At 42.5% G+C, this 20,455-nt stretch overlaps 1 protein-coding gene across 3 annotated transcripts in view; it reads right to left on the bottom strand.

Moving 5' to 3' along the window:
- The window catches only part of DAGLA (diacylglycerol lipase alpha), a 31,773-nt gene extending 12,555 nt beyond the window's left edge, over window positions 1–19,218 (bottom strand). The window contains exons 1-17 of one of the 3 annotated variants that reach the window (XM_075187952.1): window positions 18,926–19,218; window positions 17,185–17,396; window positions 16,995–17,096; window positions 15,633–15,771; window positions 11,062–11,149; window positions 5,896–6,030; window positions 5,709–5,786; window positions 4,759–4,883; window positions 4,335–4,494; window positions 4,013–4,096; window positions 3,845–3,922; window positions 2,449–2,529; window positions 1,964–2,106; window positions 1,809–1,877; window positions 1,660–1,732; window positions 1,367–1,563; window positions 1,130–1,259 (exon numbers count right to left, since the gene is read on the bottom strand). In XM_075187952.1, the coding sequence (XP_075044053.1) occupies window positions 1,130–1,259; window positions 1,367–1,563; window positions 1,660–1,732; window positions 1,809–1,877; window positions 1,964–2,106; window positions 2,449–2,529; window positions 3,845–3,922; window positions 4,013–4,096; window positions 4,335–4,494; window positions 4,759–4,883; window positions 5,709–5,786; window positions 5,896–6,030; window positions 11,062–11,149; window positions 15,633–15,771; window positions 16,995–17,096; window positions 17,185–17,396; window positions 18,926–19,020 (1,989 nt within the window). In that variant the 5' untranslated portion in view covers window positions 19,021–19,218. Of the gene's footprint in view, window positions 1–1,129; window positions 1,260–1,366; window positions 1,564–1,659; window positions 1,733–1,808; window positions 1,878–1,963; window positions 2,107–2,448; window positions 2,530–3,844; window positions 3,923–4,012; window positions 4,097–4,334; window positions 4,495–4,758; window positions 4,884–5,708; window positions 5,787–5,895; window positions 6,031–11,061; window positions 11,150–15,632; window positions 15,772–16,994; window positions 17,097–17,184; window positions 17,397–18,925 lie in introns of those variants that run through there. The other 2 variants (XM_075187953.1, XM_075187954.1) reach the window with 2 other exon arrangements.
- Window positions 19,219–20,455: the final 1,237 nt, after the last annotated feature.

The following is a 20,455-nucleotide window of genomic DNA, read 5'->3' on the forward strand; positions in this document are numbered from 1 at the left end:
CTTAATGGACGGCTTATCATCGTATTATTTGCAAATGTGTGCAACTTAGACTTATTTGTACATAGTAGACAGTTTTAGTCTTTTCTGTTTTTACTTGCTGACAGCAGTGTGCTGGAGGATTGTGTGAGTCACTTTCCTAGATATCTTCCTTTTAAATCGATGAAGCACCCTCCAATTTGTGTATTATTGTTAATGAAAACGGTTTGGTCATTTTTTTATAAATCTGAATTTCTCATAAATAGAGGAGTAACACATACAAATCTTATCTCTCTCTCTCTGTATTTCCACACACTATTTACATGTAATTAACAATAGTTTAACCCTCTAAATTCCAGCACCCCATGAATTCTATTTAATATGGTATATGCTGTACTGAGCACATGCTCAGCCCTATGATCCTTTCAGCTGCGTCAACTCCTCACACTCTAAAGGAAAGGAGCACTAGTGGATTGTAGCAAGTATTTTAATAAGCCATAACCAACGCATTTTGAGGGGTGATACTGCTCTGTAAACAATCTGTGAAAAAAAAAAAACAATGGACTTAAACCAAAGTTTCATAAACGGATTATCTTGGGGCTGCTGCTAATACAATTACGACCCTCCCCCCAAACACAGCTCTCTGTTGCAAATTTTCTACCAGGCACAAGTGAGTATCCATTTTTTAAAAACATATGCCTCTCTCTCAGCGGGTCCATTCACTACGTCTGAACCCCTGGTGGCTTAAATCTCACGCCAGTACTCCTAGGGAAGGGCACTTCAATAATCAGACAGTTCTCTTAGGGTTCTAGAATGTTTACATAAAGACCAGTAAACCTGAAAGCAACCTATGTAAAATGACATTCACAGGTATATAACAGACATCTACGGAGGTATTTTCTAACAATCCGATCACCATGACTACATAGGAACACATTTCTTTAGCATTTCAAAACGGACTTTGTGTCCCGGTGTTCACACACGTTTTGTTGATGCTGGAGACCATGGAACTAATTTTAAGTGTCAGCACACCCTGCTGAACTAAACAAAAAGTGAGACCAAAGTACTAATGGATGAAGGTTTAAAATAATTTAATGTGGAAGACCTATTGAAGCAATACCTCCATTAGGATTGTAAAGTAATTTCCCCTCACCTTGTTCAGTCCTTCCATTACTACATGTGGAAGATGTTCATGCAGCATGGCCGGCGAGATGATTACTTCCTCGAACGCTTTGTTGTCTCCCCAAATGGCAAAGTACGTCGGCTCCTCTTGATCCCAGAAACTGTTTAATGTGAACGGAACTGTATTATTACATACACACACACACACACACACACAGAATAGTGTACTACTACCACCTCCTAGTTGGACTGAAGCCCCGGCACTCACCAGCACTGCTCTGCAGGATGATTGTGCACAACGTGAATGATTCGCCCCGGTGGGTAGAGTGGTGTACTGGCTGAGAGCGCTATGGTCAGGTCACTGGGGTGAGTCCAGAGACGGTTACTAGGCACGGTTATGCCCTCGGACTCATCGGGGAGTTCTGATTTAGGTATACACTTTGTGCCCCCCAGAATGATCCGCCACTATAGAAGCAACAAAATTAAGTTTGTACCAAGAGGAGAACACTCCAGAAAAAAATGATTACTGCATAGTAACAAGGTATGGGTCCAATGTCTAACCTTTGGCTTGTTGCTTCTCTGAAGAACATCTAGAAGATGTCTGCGGAAACCTTCAAGCTGAGACAAACCAATCCTAAGGAAGATAAGAGCAGAGTAATTTCCATATATCTTCTAGCAGGCCACACAACGATAAAGATAGGAAAGTTTACCTTGGCACTAAGTCTTTTCCAAGCACTACAGATGTAACAAACTCCTTTGAATATTCCATGGCATCCTCACTGAAAAGCAAGTGTTGGCATTAATTAGTAAGACTTACTGATCCTGCACAAAAGAGTACATTCATGTGTCTCTCTGCAGTATGTACCTCAGGAGGCCCCCTGGTGGAGAGTATGCGAAACACTTCAGGGATGGGTATTGTGGACGCAGAAGGAAGGAAAGAATGGCAGCAGTGCCAGCTCCCAGTGAGTGGCCCACCACAATTAGGCCATAGTGTTTGGTTCCACGCCCCTGGTGACAAAGGAATAATAAGATGTACCCCATCACATATGACTGCCGCTATTTGTGCTCATGAAAAGACTGACGTTGGTAAGTGCCCCAACATGACGTGACACTGAGTAACATGGGGAATATGGACAAATAACTCCACCTCACTCTGCAAATAAAGCATAAAGATTTTACATCCCTCCATAAATGTACTTACTAGTCTTTGATAGGTTTCTGCACCGAAGCGGAGCAGTAATGGTAAAACCTTGGCCATTAAAGTAGAGTTGGAAGAGGAGACAACTGTCCATGAAACATAAGCCAGCCCTTTCTATAGTAGACGTTCCAAAATGTATGTGTGTAACTTACCAGGTCTCGGCCAAACGCTTGGGAAAGCACCATTTCTTGCTCCAACTTCTTCTTAATGTACTCAGCAGAAAGAACCATTCCCTATTGACAACAAGATGCAAGTGTGACCTCACAGCCTTACATGTACCTAGTTGTGTGAAAGAATGCACCCCCTTCCCCAAAGACATAAGGATGGCAGGCCTGATTCATTAAGGATCTTAAATGAAGAGGTATCTTATTTCAGTCTCCTGGACTAAACCATGGTACAATGCAAGGGGTGCAAATTAGTTTTCTGTTTCGCACATAAGTTAAATACTGACTGTTTTTTCATGTAGCACACAAATACCTGATAACTTATTTGTACACTGAAATTTAAAGTTGATATTTGTGTGCTACATGAAAAAACAGTCAGTATTTAACTTATGTGCGAAACAGAAAACTAATTTGCACCCCTTGCATTGTAACATGGTTTAGTCCAGGAGACTGAAATAAGATACCTCTTCATTTAAGATCCTTAATGAATCAGGCCCGGTATCCATAGCAGGGCAAAAAATGCCCGGCACTCGTGTCTATTTACATCTCCAAACAGACATGGATGCTGATTAAACTGCTCATTTGTGCAGGATCTCACACAAGCAGGACTAATACAGAGGTTGCAAAATGAACTCATAGGTTAAAATGTGTCTGAAAGTGGAGTCAGATATGACCACAATACTAACAGTGTAAGTGCAATCTCATGTTTTATCATAACTACTTCTAGCTTAAAAGCCTCTTTTAAGACCACAATACATTTGTTTTGCATGGATTATTTCAATGGTAGTAAAACCACACACTTGATATGCGTTTTTATTTGCATTGCAGTAGCATTGGAGGCTTCCTCATGTGTTTGAATGCTGCAGAGACAAAAATAATGGAATGTGCAGCATTCAAAAATGTCACAACAACCACGAAATGCAACACAATGAAAAAAGCCAATGTGTATAGTAACATGAGAAACAATTGTTTCCCATGTCATAGCTCCATACATGTTCTTTTATTCCAAAAAATAAAAATGCTAATAAAAAAAAAAAAACACCAGTGCTTAAAAGGCACTTGTGTTGTTTCAGCAGATAGTCATGAACATTATTCTAAAAAAATATTATAATATTCTTTATAAAACTGTTATTAGAAAAGACTTCTACTTTTTGAAGTAACTAAAGACATTTTACTCACTTTGCATTAAATCTTTAGTTTGTGCTGCAAACCGGATGATAAAATAAGTGTTTTTTTGTATTTGCAATATAGTGTTATCACTATTTAAGTTTCTCGCTAAACCAATATTATAGAATAGCCCCCATTATTACGCTTTCTTTATATAGTACCAACATATTATGCAGTGCTTTACGTAGATAACCAGTACATCCCAATGGATCTGTACCTTGTGCCCTAACCACGTGCCATGGTGTCCTTCCACTGGGAGGCGCTCTGCATCTCCTGTCAGGTCTGTCAGGGCATCCTGAAAAAAAAATAATGAACATTTCCAGCATATACCAGCAAGTACGAAATGTTCTTCAAGTGAAATCAAACCTGACTTTGAAAGTTATACCTTTGGAGAAAGCGTCCCACGTATACTTATGACCACTCTCTTTTTATCATGATCTACCGCCACAAAAAATGGTGTTTCGTAAACCTGTAAAGAGAGAACGATGTGATATGACCCTTGAAACTCACTGAATATGTACAGAGGAAAGTGAGGAAACTCAATTATTATGACCAATGGAGGTGTCTACGTAGCTTCAACATCCAAACACTGCAAGGTATTAGGTCATTATCTTATACCAGTAAACCCTTTGTTGATACATTGGTCATTCAGAGAATAAAAGTCTGGTGCAGACAGAATATAGAAAGGAGCAGGTAATACAACTAACCGCATCATGGCATGAAGTGTACACAATGTCCACCATGTTCATGTTCTCGTCCAGGAAGTGACGCTTTATAGCGATGGCGTTACAACCGCAGCAGTTATCCTCCTCGATGGTAACTCCGGGGGCAAAGCGAGGGCGAGAAGAGCAGAGGCAACAGCAGCTGCTAAGGATGCGATACCGAGATATGCAGAAACGAGGAGAGGTTACATGTTAGTTAGGGGATATCGAGTGCCATGACAAATCGAGAAAAGTCATTGAATTAAAAGGACGATAAAAAAAAACACATCAAAAATAAAAAGATTAAAAAAAGAAAAAGAAAAATAAATAAAATAAATGTAGAAGAGCAGAAAATAAAAAAAAGGAGCAAATTGCATATAAATACTTAGAAGAAATATAAATAAAAAAAAATAATTCAGTAAGAACTCACGAGCATGCACCCGCCAATCGGCAAATCCCACATGTTGGTTTCCGGATGAGGTACATGGGCCAGCCATACGCCGCCAGTGCAAAGAGCATATAATAACAAACCTCCTTGTACCGCTGCATCTCTTGCTGGAGGGAAAGAGTGGGTACATTATTCAGGCACAGATTATTATTAACCTTTACTTATAAGGCGCCACATGGTATCCGCACCACCGCACATATCACAAACAACAGACCTTACAGGGTAAACAGCACAGAACAATAAATAAGTACTACTTAGACACCAAAGACTCCAAGCAAGACCAGAATCAGTGTGGCTGGAGCATAAGTAGTATGTATAGAGACAGGAGGGAAGAGGGCCCTGATCATAATGGCTTACATACTAAAGGGAGGGCAGACAGACAGGCACACAAGGTAGTCAGTGGAGGGGATCAGGAGCAAGAGAAGCACGTACAGGGAGAGGGGAGGAGGGAGGGGAGCAGAACCAGCATGGAGAAGGTTAGGTGGATAGCTGGTAAGCTTTAAGGAACGGATGAGTTTTAAGTGCCTGTTTGAAGGTGCACAGGTCAGGGGACAGTCGGATAGAGCGAGGGAGGTCTACTGTGGAGGGGGCCAGTCCTGAAAAAATCTTGAATTGTTGCGTGGGATGAGGTGATTAGAGTGGAGGAGAGGCGACAGTCAATGTCAATGGCCAGTCGCAGGAAACGGGTGGGAGTGTGAATGGAGAGGAGATTGAAGATATATGGGGCAGTGGAGTGGGAGGGGACCTTGTAGGTGAGGGTGAGGAGTTTGAAAAGGATTTTGTAGGGAAAGGGGAGCCAGTGTAAGGCGAGGCAGAGGAAGAGCAATGTGAAAACAAAATAAGTCTCACAGCCGCGTTGAGTATAGAACAAAGGGGTAGGAGCAGGGGAATGTACAGTACAGATGTATAGCAAGGGCAGCAGCAATACTCACAGTATTTTTTAGGTCTAGGTATTTTGTTTTTCTGGTGACTGGCATACCAGACAGGAAAGCCAGTATGTCATTATTAGCCTGCAAGTACAGTATGGAGAGAAAATGAGCATAACAATTATTTCACTCTATCAGTCCCTAGACTCCATTCTGTATGGTACCATATGTCTAACCTTCCTGCAGGACATACCTCATCCAGCACTGCATTACGTTTTGCCCTCTGTCTCTGACGTAGGAGGACGAGCCCGGCAATGATGTCAGATGGAACAATATCCAGATCTCGGAAAAACTCCGCAAACAAATAGGCAATCTCTGAATATGCATCCTGGAAGAAGGATAATAGCATACAATACAATGCAAATTACATTTCAACAGTCTGCAATTGAAACAGCAATCCCATGAAAAAAAAATAATTAAATAATAACAAATAATAAATAATAACAACAACAACAACAAATATATACATTTAAAATCTAACAAATTACTGTACAGGCTATAAAAAGAATGTTTGGAATTACCATTTTCCCTTTTGGTTTTATTCAAGCTGCTATAAATGTTTTAGGATTCTGGACTACCATAGCACATCATGTAGAGAGCAGAGGCACTTTGGAACGCCCCTCTGAGCTCTGTCTGCACTGTGACCAAACCCCCCCCGCCTTCCCGCCCTCACATGACATGGCGAGAGCCTGTGTCTGTGCAGTACACTGCCAGGCAGACATTTTTTTTGCCAACCAGACAGCTTTTGAAAAGGAGATTATGATTTTTGGGAGGATGCATTCTTACAAAGTTCCATAACTTGATATTTAAAAGACAAAAAAAAGCAATAAATCTATATGGAATTGCTGCTTTAACTTACTTAGATTAGTGATAAGATTTAGTGTTGCACACAAAACACAATGAGCTATTTATGCGGAATAAAACTGAGATCGTAGTGCAAAAAACTTATATGAAGCCGTTTGTATGTAAAAATGCATGCATTATTTCTATAGTCTACAAAAGCGCAAATGGCGCGACTCTAGAAAAGGTCTACAATGCTGCTCAGAGTAGCAGGGGATGTCCCACCCCTACAAACAACATACTCTGCGCCAGTGTCTTTTGTGTATATTATTTCTATAGTATTCATATTTTTTTTTCTCCTGCTTTTGTGACTCTTGCACTGGAGTGTTCCCAGTGATATATAAGTGGGCTTGGCTTAATAATGCATGCTCCTGTTCTATTCTTGTAGTGTAATCATGAAGCCTGTGCTTCATTTGTACAATAAACATACTGCTTGATCCAGAGGACGGGTAGAACCAGCGTACTATTACAGATGTAAAGAAACAATGCAATATAATACAAATAGTATAAGCTGCAAAGTATTTGAGATTTTGTTATTACTTATAAAGATCTTGCTAAAAATGCTTAATGCTGTATTAACATCTGTCTGGCTTTATTCTCTAGTAATATTGTTGTGATGTGGGCTTCACGTTATTACAACCTCTACCACTGGCAGATATAGAGGGAAGGGAGGGGGGGCCTATCAGGATAATCGCCGCCCCCCCTAACAGCAATCTTCATCCAATTAAATTGTGGTGTAGAGTTCCGATCTTTGGGGGAAAGGGAGCAGGGCCAACCAGGACCAACAATTCAAAGGGAATGGGTGTGGCTATGTAAAATCACTCCCCCCGCCCCCCCCAAAAAAAAAAAAGTCAAGGTCTGCTCCTGAGCTCTACTAACATTCAACCATCTGCTGGAGTTTCATACAGTTAGAGTGATGAGCAGTGTTATGTTTGGTTCTGTAGTTAGTGGAACTTATTCACTATTGAGATCTACAAAAGCTGTATAAATCCCAGTAATATTTAGCAATCCATCGCTACAATTTATAACAAACATCACAAGAAATATTGATATAGTAATATGAATATATAAATAATAGATGTGTCATTTGAGTTATTTCTCATTACTTGTACCATGCATTATTAAACATCATTTATAATCATCAGCTATTGTGTTTTCTTCTGTCAGTTGTGTATAACTCACAGTCAGGATGAGGGCTTAAATAGAATACTAAATGCCAAGACCCCAAATAAAATATCCAATTGATAAATAGAAATGAACATTATTTTCCCGCAGATAAAAGTTTTTCTCATTAGCCCCGTGGGAGTTAATAAGGTTCAGCAGACACTGAGGAAACCAATTTCAGATATGCAGATCACAGCCATCCATCGTACTTGATCACGTATTCCACTTCCTAATTGGAGTAGCCTTCCTTTCAATAGGTATTGTAAAAACAAAATAACCACCAGGTGTAAATTAGGGAGAGCCATACGTCTAGACGAGATCCTCGTAGATAAAGGCAAAACATCAAGGCTAGCTATGCAGGTATATAGAAATGTGAACTTCAAAGAACATGCCTTCATATTTTATATTTTGGGAAATCAGTGTGCCACACCATACTCAGGGGTCGAAACTGCACAAGGGTTGTAAATTCTAGGTACCAGCGATACCGGGGAATGCCAGTAGACACATGTCTTTGAGAAAAGGTATTTCATATTGTTATCATTCCATCATGTTTGCATTTAAATGTACAGGATATCTGAATGCCCTGTACCTTTGTATATTAAATCTAAAATGTAATAAGTTGTGTCCTTTATACTGTTAACATGGTCAAGCTATATTCTTCCTAACAGGCTAATGGATTTGTTAACACTTTAAATGTAGGTGTGTGATGTGTTGATACATATGACCAACAAGCAGAGTGTGTGCTGGCATTTACAATTGTGTAACAGTCTTGAGGTATTAAAGTGTTAACTCCTTGATTGCTGGCGAGGGCCTTGCTAAACTGTGTGTAACCAGAAGCAGTGTGCGCCAGTGTGGGACAGTATATCGGGGTCCTATTGCCTGTATTCAAAAGGTGGTAGCAAAATCTAAGTGTGTGGGGGTGTGAGTGCTGTTATGGGGGCGTTTGGGCATTATTATATAAATATAACCTGTGTGATAGGTAAGAGAGATTGAGTGCTGGATTTGTGTGTAACCCCATACAGTAAACACCCAAAGTCACGGAAGCTGGGAGCGTGTTTGTGACACTCACATTATTTTAATGTTTGTTATTTCTCCTAAATAACCTTATTTAGAAAATGTTCAATCTGATCATTTGTCTGCTTCAAATAAAGTTGCAATCTCTTAAATTGGTAGCTGACTTAACTTTGCAATGCCATGTACTGTTGGGTGTGTTTTCTATATTCATGCAATATTTATAATACATATTGCATTGTTTTTGAAAAATATTATGCTAATTTGTAAAACATTTTATTAAACTTTATTGCAAAAATTGCACAATTCCATTAGTTGCTATGTTTGATTAATCACGTCAACTAAATAAAGTCCATGTTCAACAAAACATGTACTAAACGCCTCTCCTCTACTACAGCAATATCAAATACTGTTGATGTGCTGGGGATGCAGTCCTATGGTGCAGGAAGGACAGAATGCATTTTCATATCGGGTATTTAGTGCATATTTTAGCAAGGAAAATGTTTTCCTTTTTAAATGGCACTACTACAAACATCTATTGCTGAAAGAAACAAATTAGGCCAAGACATTTCCATTGGATCTATCTCAATGAGGATTGAAATGTATATTTTCACATATATACATATATATACATATCTACCCTCCCTTAGGATGTAAGCTCGTTTGAGCAGGGCACTTCTTCCCTCGTGTCTCCACACCTGTTCTTCTGCTCCGTCCTTACTCCATTTGTTTGTCCCGGAGTTTCTGAAGCACTGGTACTTTGTGTTTACTGTTCTGTACTGTTTAACCCTGTATGGTTTACTGTTTGTACTATGTACGGCGCTGCGGACACCTTGTGGCGCCTAACAAATAAATGATAATAATGATGATAATGATAATAATAATATATAGAAATGGAAATATTAAATGCTTTGCCAAAGCAGAACCTATTCATTCATTGTGTGGATTTTTATGAAGTTTGTATTTAAGAAAACTAAAAAGATGAACCTAAAAATCAACAGATTATGATATCAACAGCAGAATTGATTTTTTATTTATGAACACAGTTAAAACACGGATGCATTTGAAGATGTTTCTTTGAAGAGGAATGCGTTTGGGCATTATTATATAAATATTTCAGTATTTGTTACATTTTCCTTTGCAAACAAAATTCTATCTCCCATTCAGCTCTGACATCTCAGAGCCAAACAGGTACTTGCCCTTCTCTATAATAAGAGGGAGCATTGCACATGAGCTGGAGGATGCAACTGTCAAGTAGGTGCTTCTTCAATATTCCTGCACCCAGCAGTCATGTCATGTCACCAGCAGTCATGTCATGTCACCAGCAGTCATGTCATGTCACCAGCAGTCATGTCATGTCACCAGCAGTCATGTCATGTCACCAGCAGTCATGTCATGTCACCAGCAGTCATGTCATGTCACCAGCAGTCATGTCATGTGTCCAGCAGTCATGTCATGTGTCCAGCAGTCATGTCATGTGTCCAGCAGTCATGTCATGTGTCCAGCAGTCATGTCATGTCACCAGCAGTCATGTCATGTCACCAGCAGTCATGTCATGTCACCAGCAGATCAGCAGCCATAGGGGCCCCATAGAAGAGGCAAGTGGAGAGCTTGAGGTCCCCAACATAGAAGGTTAACGGTTTCCCAATTATTTAGCAGGGCCAATGCCGAACTACAAAAGCAGCACAGGCCTAGATGGCATAGTAACTTTTTTTCCACACTAATACACTGTAATGTGCTATGTGTTAGCCACCGGAATGGCTGTCTAGAGAAGCATAAAATATAAAAGGCGGATGGGCCATAAAGTAGTACAGGCCAGGGACAATTTTTCAGTATTGAAGAGCTTTACACTAGAGTTACGCTTATTTCCATATGATGCCACTGTCTATCCTACATGATTATAGTCAGGGGCACTCGCCCATCTAGCAGATAAGAGAGTGCATCCGAAAACATGAAAACCAACATTTTCTCTTTATCTTTTTGAGTATTAAATAATAGGCACTCTGTGACCTGTATAAACACAGTACACTGCCTGCTGACTCGTGCCTTTAAACTGTCAATTAACTCCCTGGTGACTTGTAATATCCTAATAATTAAGGGGTACATTATTCTTTTATGTCACATTGCCTTGTACTGATCTTCTCCAATCATCATATTTCAGGCGTGGTGCATTACTAGCTCGGAGTCACCTTGCCAATTAAAATTGACAAGAACCCTTAAATACAACTGGATGACGTATATAAAAATAAAATGTATGTACATATCCCCATGTCATTAGTTAGAAGATTCCAAGCATGTGACACAGCGAGTACATATACAGAGGTGATGTGCCTATAATACTCACAGACTGAGAGTCCTTAGTACGAGTGCAGCACAGGAAGACTTTCAGGCGACGAGTCCAGCTACTGGCTTGTCCTTCCTCCAGACGGTGCCTAAGATTGGGAAAAAAAAAAAATGAAAGAGCAGGTGAGGCTATAGTAAAAACAAAAAGTGGTATATGGCACATAAAACATAGGATTTTTACTCACCGTAGAATCTGTTTCTCTGACTCCACTGGGGGAGACACTGCGATACGTTGGGGTATAGTAGGTGGAACAGGAGTTAGGGCACTTTAAATCTTAAACTGAAGGACAGCTCCTCCCCTACCATGGGAGCCATCTTCAGGTTTATAACAAAGCCCGGAAGAGAGGTAACAACAACATACCTAGATCATTAACCAAGCAGTGGTCAGAGCTAGGGGAGGGTGCGCAATGTCCCCCAATGGCATTCCAGAAACAGAATTTACGGTGAGTAAAAATCCTATTTTCTCTTTCCTATCATTGGGGGACTGCAATACATTGGGGACATATCAAAGCTGCTCCTAAGGGAGGAATTGCTCTGAAATCACTGCGTACGAGACTACGTGGCAACCCGACAGAACACAAGGAGGCCGGGGACGGCCGCCCACGCTGTGTCCTAGAACAACTAAGTTTGCTTAAACAACTATATGCACCACTAAGGACGCACCAACTGCCCCTGATGAAGGAAAAGACAATCCGACCAGCACCAGTCTAGCCTCCTACGGGAAACCAACCAATCTGGAGGTATCCAGCCAGAAGAGAGGGGTCACCCATGTTTGTGTGCACCAAACCGAAGAAAGGAACCACCTGTGATCACAACCTGCACTAGCTCGAGGGAAGAAAACCCTTAGCCCGTGGAATCACGGTATCAGGAGTCCTCCTGTTGCCAAGCCAACAACAAAGCAGGCAGTTCCCAGACCAGGAATAATCGCAAGGCGGACCGATGGCGAACCCCAGAATGCCAGAGAACCTTGGTTGATGCAGCCAAACCGGAGCCCAGAAAGTGGCCACCAATAGAAGCGTCAGTAACACCCGCGGGAGCATGGGAAGCAACAGGAATATGATGCCTCAGCAAACCGTAACGGATCGTCATGTACCCGTGTGCACTGCCCTGGGGTCCGTGGACCTTCATTCTTTATGAGAGGAACCAAGAACAGCCACAAGCCCATAGAAATTCTGCTGTAGAGCCCAGCAATGAACCAGCTGAGCCATCACCTCTGTGTGAAGACATCACCATCCAAATGGAACCTGAAGTGGCCACTCATGCAACTCCCAGAACTCCAGCGCTGGGAGAACTGTGGCCGAGCTGACCTAAACCTGTACCTGGCGTATCACCCAGGACTTCTATAGCTGTGATATGGCCATGTCGCTGTGAGACCGATCTGGATATATCAACCAATATGCAGAGGAATAAGGATCTGCCTGTCCAGCTGACGGGTGAAACAGGAAGATATCATGTATTTGGGAGCTTTTGTGGAGTAATTTGCTGAAGCAGACCGGAATAATTTGTTTCGGAGGAACCGCCCTGGAACCCAGACACCTGGGCCTTAGCAACTTTATGCACCGGAGAAGAGATATGTCCTGGCTGGCCAGGATATGCACCGCCCTGGTCATAACGAAAAGGACGGTGTACGTTTGTTGTTCCTCTAGGAGGAACAACAAATTTACATAGTACTGAAGGAAAAAAAAACCTTCAACATAGGAACATGAAGGAAGACAACGTATACATCCAGGGAGGTAAGGAACACTTCAGCTCGTCAGGTCAGTTTACACTGCATGTACCAGCATTAGCTATTGGAAGCAACTTTCATCCACCTGAAATAACGGATGGACCGAGACCTGGGCCAAGTCGGTGGTTGCATCACTGACAGGCATAAGGAGCCCTCATCCTCTGAAGGTACAGTAAAGAACGCACTATAGGTCTCAGGAAACAGTATAACTTCGAGAATCCTTAGGACCAGTATCCACTGCCCAGGAACGTAACCCTTCTCGGATCCTAGACAAGAGCATCCTGTGTCATACTGCCCTAAAGATAATGAGAATTATACTAGGCACTCGTAGAGAGCTGCACAGACCTTCCAGCGGCCCTATGTATGCTTGGAAGTCCCTTTGTCAGTCATGCTGCAGGTATCCTTACACATAGTGGGGGGGAACACTTGAACACACCTAAGAGAAGAGAAGAGATGCAAGCACCCACCATTAAGTAGGCTAAAAGTTCAAAGGCTTCAGGAAGAATGGTAAGACAGACAATCGAAAACTATGTATAGAGTCACACACACTAGTAAAGATTAAATCAGGAGGACCGAGTGGAGACGAAATTAAGTAGGACAGTACAACTCAAACAGTGAGCAAGCGTCAGATGTGGGGTATAGCACGAAAGAGACAATCCAAGTGCATGAAAAATGGCGTCTCCCTAAGGAAAAACTACCCTGCATGCCACTCTGTTGCATAAGCTGCCAAGTATTTTCCTCCTAGATGGATACCAGCAGCAGTGTCGTCTGCCATAGTGTCTAACAGCCTAGTGTATGCAATAACCGTATATAACAAGGGGGTTATATCTGCACGGTTTAAATATAAAGCAAGCTATAAGCCAACTAGGATCTGCGGACACTAAGTGCCACCAATCACGGCACTCTATGTAGATAAGCAGTTTCCAACAGAGAACTGTACCGTTCCTTTTAGTGTTGTACAGACGTTCCAGGGTAACGTGTATGTATTGGAGATTCTCTATACTATGCATAGAGCTTTTACTGTGTCACTCTGGTTGCACAAGCTGTTCTCTCCGATAATGGAGATCTGCTGTAGCGGTGCATGACAGCCTCTTAACATAAAAATTATTTCTGGTATCAGGAATATGTTGCACAGACCTTCCAGAGGACTTGTCAGTCTTGGAAGACTTTATCGCAGCCCTGTGGGGGAGATACAGAAGATACAGCAAGGATATACCAGTATACGCATATACTGATGAGTCACACAGTGGGTAAACCCAATACCCAGTATAGGACAATTTGTTCCTAAAGCACACATTTTGCACCTACTACACTGTATGTAACCGATGGCAAGGCCCTAAATCAAGATTACCACCTCCAAGAAGTTGGTACCATATATGAGAGGCCATAATATAATAATCTTTGCATTATATGTGGCACAAGTATTAGTCTTGTACAGACTTTTCAGAGGACCCCTGTATCTGAATCGGGCCATGAATCAGACATGGTGCAGCCAATTGCAAAACACACCAGAAAATAAAGTCTGAGACCTCGCCTATTTTAACACTATAGGTCATAACACTATAGATAGACTGTATCACAAACATGCTGCACTCAGACACACTAAACTGGTATATACAGTAAGTTTGGTCCCTCCGGAGACAACAAAGCATACAACCCAGTAAAACAGGTGTAAATTACAGCACACAGGTAGGCAACAGCCCACTAGAGAGGTGGTATCAGATATGAGCGGGCACCGGCAAGAATAGAGCCGCAGACAGAGAGTACCTAAGGCGGGGAAAATGGCTGCATCCACGAGAAAAAGTCTGCTCATCGTTTAGAGAAGGACCGACCCCTATACTGACCACCAGTAATGGCTGCCTTCGTTCTCCACCTACTCACAGTTTGCTGTTGTTGGGTTCTGCCCATCTCCACGTGTCTCTGTTGCAGGCTATACCGCTCACCAGTAAGCCAGCAGCGCTGGGCACCATAGCAATGTTCACTCCTAATGGACTACTATTGTAGGGCCTACTCCCCGCTGACCAGTATATTTCTTTTTTTTATTTTAAGAGACTTGCTCGTCGCTAGGGAGATGTGGGCAAACTGGTGGGGCAGGGAGTAGCGGCGGTATCAGTAGCACGCCCTTTAGACCTGCCTGTGCAAAAATAGACAGAGTCCTCCATTGTAAAGAAGAGTAACCGCTGTTTTACCCTGCCGTACCCCTTGCCGGGAGCCAGGTCTGCAGAGTCCTGTGACACCCGCATGTCCACCGGAGCGGTGCTCTCCCTGAAGGTGATCTGTTCCGGCGGCTGTCCCCGGATTTAACAGACTACTTTGGTAATGCTCATTTCTAGGAGATGCCCAGCCAGTCGCCGGAGCTTTGTGTGCGTGCAGAGCGGAGGCTGAGACTAGCACGCACTGCCCCAGTCACCACTCACCGTATTTAGGAGCTGGTAGACTGTAGGGGAGAGGGAAGCCCAACGGCTACTCTACCATGATCAAGGACCCAGGGTGAAAGTGGCGACAGGCATTGCACTGTTGGGGAGGCGTCCCTGATAAGTCAGAATGTAAATATAATAAACATAAAATAAAAAATATAATATATAATACAGGGCAAGAGCCCTTAGAAAGAAACCCTGCTCCATGAGGCGCTATACTGAAACTGAAGATGGCTCCCATGGGAGAGGCGTAGTAGGGGAGGAGCTGTCCTTCAGTTTAAGATTTAACGTGCCCTAGCTCCTATTCCATCTACTATACCCCAATGTATCGCAGTGTCCCCCCAATAGTGGGAAAGAGAAAACAAAAAATATAAAGCTCGGTAAGAGATAAATATGAAATACTTCAGGTGGAGGGGGAGCCTCACTCACCTCAAGTTGTACGTGCGCAGGTTTCGTTGCCTTCTCTTTGTTGCTCGCAACTTCACAAAGGTTCTCCCAGTTGGATCAAACACGCAGAGCACCGTAATGCAGACGCTGAGTATGACCACCCAGTTGCATACCACCATCCCTGCAAAAATACAATTACACAGAGTATGACCACTTGGCACGAGTAAAGACAAAACCATCCTCAATAAAAGACGACAAAGAAAACAACCATCTGTAGAGCTGCAGATGTGAAAGTAAATGTCTCTGCCAATGTACCATAAACCTAACCTCTACAGTGTTCTCCCCAGAACATTTTGCCAGTCGGGTGGCAATAAGAAGTAGCCGGCTGGAGAAGCAAACATAATTTGATCCGTAGAGTCACCATGTTACAACTACCTCCCTGTCCTTCTTATTCGTTACTACACAGGCCTGTACCAGGAACTGATAAGTACACGATGGCACTTGTGGGCCATTTACTCAATGCCGCCGAGTGTGCAAATGCAGTGAACTGGAAACAACCCGAACCTCCTTCCTTACCCGACGTGATCAATAGAATTTGGCAGACCTAACATGTGAACATATCACAAGCATCATCAACTACAGGCCCAACAAATTCCTTTAGAATCCTTGGCTCTAGTCTCAAGAAATATACCTGATAAGGACCACATAATCTGTAGACGGACCCCAATGGCATTACCTGCAGACAGTGCAGAGCATCCAATGGACGGCAAGATGTCAGGCCGGACAACCCACCCCCCCCCCCCCCCTTTCCACTATCCTTACTCTGTCCCCATAATTCTTCCTTCTCTTTTTCCTATTTCGAAGACCTCTTCCCATCCCCTAGACTCCTCTCCATTTCCATTCTATACTTGTTGTGCTTTTACATTTTTGTTTTTCCTTATAATCATCTAATAATTACTGATTGTTTACTGTCATTTTGACTTTACACTTGTTAAGGTTTTTTCAGTATTTTAACAAATATGTTTAAAAAAGAAAAAAGAAAAAAGAAGTAGCCGGGTGGAGGCAGCGCAATTCTTTGCAATAATATTGAAAAATGTTGGATGTTTTTGCCCACACCTGCCAGGACTGGTTAGTCTGGTGGTCAGTGGTCTCACACACATTGATGGCCGTAGCGCTCACAAAGTGCTTGTTATAATAGGAGACGCAATGGTTTATTCTATTATAATAGGACTCTGTTGGGCTTGGTGGTAAGTAAAACCAACCGGGTGGAGCACCTGGGAAATAGGTGCTGGGGAGAACACTGCTCTATGCAACAATACCATGAGACAGAGTAGAAGCACAAGTCAGATCTGGTTAGCAGAAAGAGAAATTGGGTAGATACGAAAAGAAAATGTTTCCACTTACCCAGTGTAACGTTCTTTGCTGTGATATCATTGCAAGATGTGTAATACTGTGCGAGCCAGACAATGCCCACAATGGCATAAACAAACTCAATCACCAGAATTGCTACAAGGAATGAAAGACAGTGTAAACAAATGAAAAGGATTCTACTTTGCGTGTAGCAAGAGAAAGTTTAAATGTAGCTCTAACCCACCAAGCCGCACATACAGCACATACTGCATGGAGTCTCGGGGTTCAGTGTATAGAATCCCTCCTCTCATACTCAACCAGATGATGGCCACCTCTGCAATCATGCAGCTTAGCAGAATGCCCAGATATCCACGTCCATGGTCCACCAGATTTAGAGAACATGTTTCATGCGGGTTATAGGTCAGACCGAAGAGAACCACAGAGAGGATAACAAACCTTTAAGAAACAGAGAGGCACACAAACATTCACAGGTCCGTGTTTATTAGTACTGCCACAAAACCCCACACCACCCAACCACTAACACACACGGCTGGTCCACTCAAACAGACACGGAAGTGTGTTACCCACACTCAGCCAGTACACATACATTAGCAATCACGTACAGTGCTCACACTTTATAATACCACCCTCACTTACTACCACGTCTATTTATCTGCACAATAATGCATTAAATGCCACCCTCTTTATAACACCACCGTTGCTATAATGCCAGGTTTTGCCAACATATTAAGCTGGCATTACAAAGAATGATCAGATTTACCAGAGAGGCCTAAAAAAAAAACCAAAAAAAAAAAAAAACCTGCATTATTTATGGGGCACCAAATCTTTCATCATTGATGTTTTCCTTGCTTTTATTTGCTAGTGTACATAGACATACTTTGGTCGCAATAGCTCAGCACACTTTTAATACAAACTATGCTAATGGCTGCCACGTGAGTCTATCACATATACATGCAGCCACATAAGCCAAAAACAGACAATGACTCGCTCTATGATCTCTTGACCAGATCTCCGTCCAAAGGCATTGGCGTCTGCCAGGCTTCACCAGCTCCTGAATCATTTCTGGCTTAGCCCCTGTCTAGTAAAGTGCACACAGTTAGAAGTCCCTAGTTCAGTGTTGGCTAACCTGGGACACTCCAGGTGTTTGTGAAACTACAAATCCCAGCATACCCTTCTAGCAATAAGCTGCTATATATTGGCAAAGCATGCTGGGACTTGTAGTTTCACAAACACCTGGAGTGCCACAGGTTAGCCAACACTGCGCCTAGTTCATGCTTATTTCAGTAGGAGTGCTGCCTTTGAGGACAAATGTATTAACATTGACAACTAAACTGTATCAGTAAAAATAAAGAATTGGTGCTTGAAACAAGAGAAGGAAACCGGAAAGGAGGAATTAGCAGTGCCCTGTCTTGATTTCTAGTGAAAAGGGTGCTGCCATCAGTCCAATATCTACTGTCTTGCACACAGGGAGGTGGAGGATATATGGGGCCTCCTGTCCTTTTGAAGGATACCCGTGGCCTCTGAGGAAAGCAGCTTCTTTGCCAGTGTAAATATACTCAGGGCTTGTTCAGTGTGTTGGATGAGCAGAGGAGTCAGTGAGTGATGCACATGCACCTGTCAAGTGGAAGGATCCTGCATCCTGTCTGCTAAATCATCAGGTAGCCCAGTCCCTGTGGATCAGCCCCCTCCTGTACCTGACTTACCACCCTGTGTGCATCTTTCGGACAGTAAGAGTTGTGGACATAAAAAAATAAAATAACCCTATGCAATATGTTCAATACAGACATTAGGAACTGAGAGACTGTTGCAGACATGTTTGCCCTGCTGGTTCCCCAGTCTACACCCATGGCCTATCTAGTATTGTTACTGGTGACCGTGGCATGGTATATGGTAATTTCCCCAGCTGCACATGGCTATAGAAGGACATATATATACATATATATAACATTCTGATTGTCACTCACCAGGTGCTGTGCAGTACAAAGAGGAAGATCCCCGGCAGCACCAGATCATCGCTGCCCACAGACCAGCGCCGGCGGAACACGACAATCCCCGGCATGCTGAGCCGCCTTCACTGTCTGTGCAAGAGAAACATGGACTTTCAGCCTTCTCCTCACGGCACTATCTGCCGGGCGCAGCGCCCGGCCGGGACACCCTGCCGCTCGGCATCGGGCATTCGCTATTCACTGACAACAAGCCGCACGGAAGGCAGCGACCCCTGCCGCCCGGCACGATGACGCGGCCGACAGCCGCGCTGCACTAACGTCAGCGCGACTCTCAGGCGCATCACACAGTGGGTACCGGGCGGCAGGGGTCGCTGCGATCCGTGCGGCTTGTCAGTCAGGACTTGGTGGCCGGGTATTTTTGCAGGGGGGGGGGGGGTGTCAATATGGGTAACTAGGGGGGTGGGGGGGTATAGTGTCAATATGGGAAACCCAGCGGGGGTGTCAAAATTGGATCACAGGGGGAGTGTTTACACACGTCACACTTCGGAGGGGAGGGGGGGTACATATATAAAAGGAAGCGTGCGTCTGCCAGTTCATTTGCAGGTGCACTGTAGAGACAGTGGGTCTTGCTTGGTGGGGTTTTTTTTTTTTTTTTTTGGGATATAGCCATCATTTGTGCACTTAAAAAAAAAAAAAAAAATGATAGCATATGAATATATATATATATATATATATATATATATATATATATATATATATATATATATATTCTATGTGTGTCCGTGTCCGAATGGCATTTGTACGGTATCTGGGTACTTAAAAAATATCATTGGTTTCCAAACAGTATTTGTACACTATCTGGGCACAGCATTTATCCAGCATTGGTGCAATATCTGGTTGCTATTAAAAAATTATATCTGTGTTCAGTCAGCTGTTACCTATGAGTAGTAAGATATTAAATAAAAAAAACAAAAAACAACAATCTTAAGTTTCTTTAAGAAAAATGAAAGTACGAACACAACAGATCCAGGGATTTCTAACAGAGACGAGGCTGGTTTATCTTATGTGATGTTTAGAGAAACATTTTTCATACTAAATAGACTGATTTATATCAAGAGTATATAGTGACTGGTTTAAAACATTTGCATGGTTGTTGGTAAAGGATAAAGGAATGATGTATTCCTCATCTATAAAGTATGAAAAGCGACCGGCCACAAACAAGTGACTTGGGCGACTATTCCGTGCAAAAGGCTTTGAAAAGAAAGTTTAATTGGCCCTGAGCAAAGTAAATTACACTGATTCGCGTTCAAATATACTTCAAAAATGTGTATTTGAAGAAACTGGGATGGGAGAAATTGAATGATCAATTTCAATTTTGAGTAACTTGCAAAGAGATGCTTTTGTGGAAGCTATAAAGAACTATGTATTGGTTGGCAAAAAACACATACTTTATTATATGGAAATTTAGTTGAGCACTGCCAGGCTATAGGCTGTACATACTTAAAGCATCTTGATAATGGAAAGAATAATGCAAAAATTCCTCGACAT

Source organism: Mixophyes fleayi, chromosome 10 (assembly GCF_038048845.1).
Source record: "Mixophyes fleayi isolate aMixFle1 chromosome 10, aMixFle1.hap1, whole genome shotgun sequence".
Taxonomy (NCBI): domain Eukaryota; kingdom Metazoa; phylum Chordata; class Amphibia; order Anura; family Limnodynastidae; genus Mixophyes; species Mixophyes fleayi.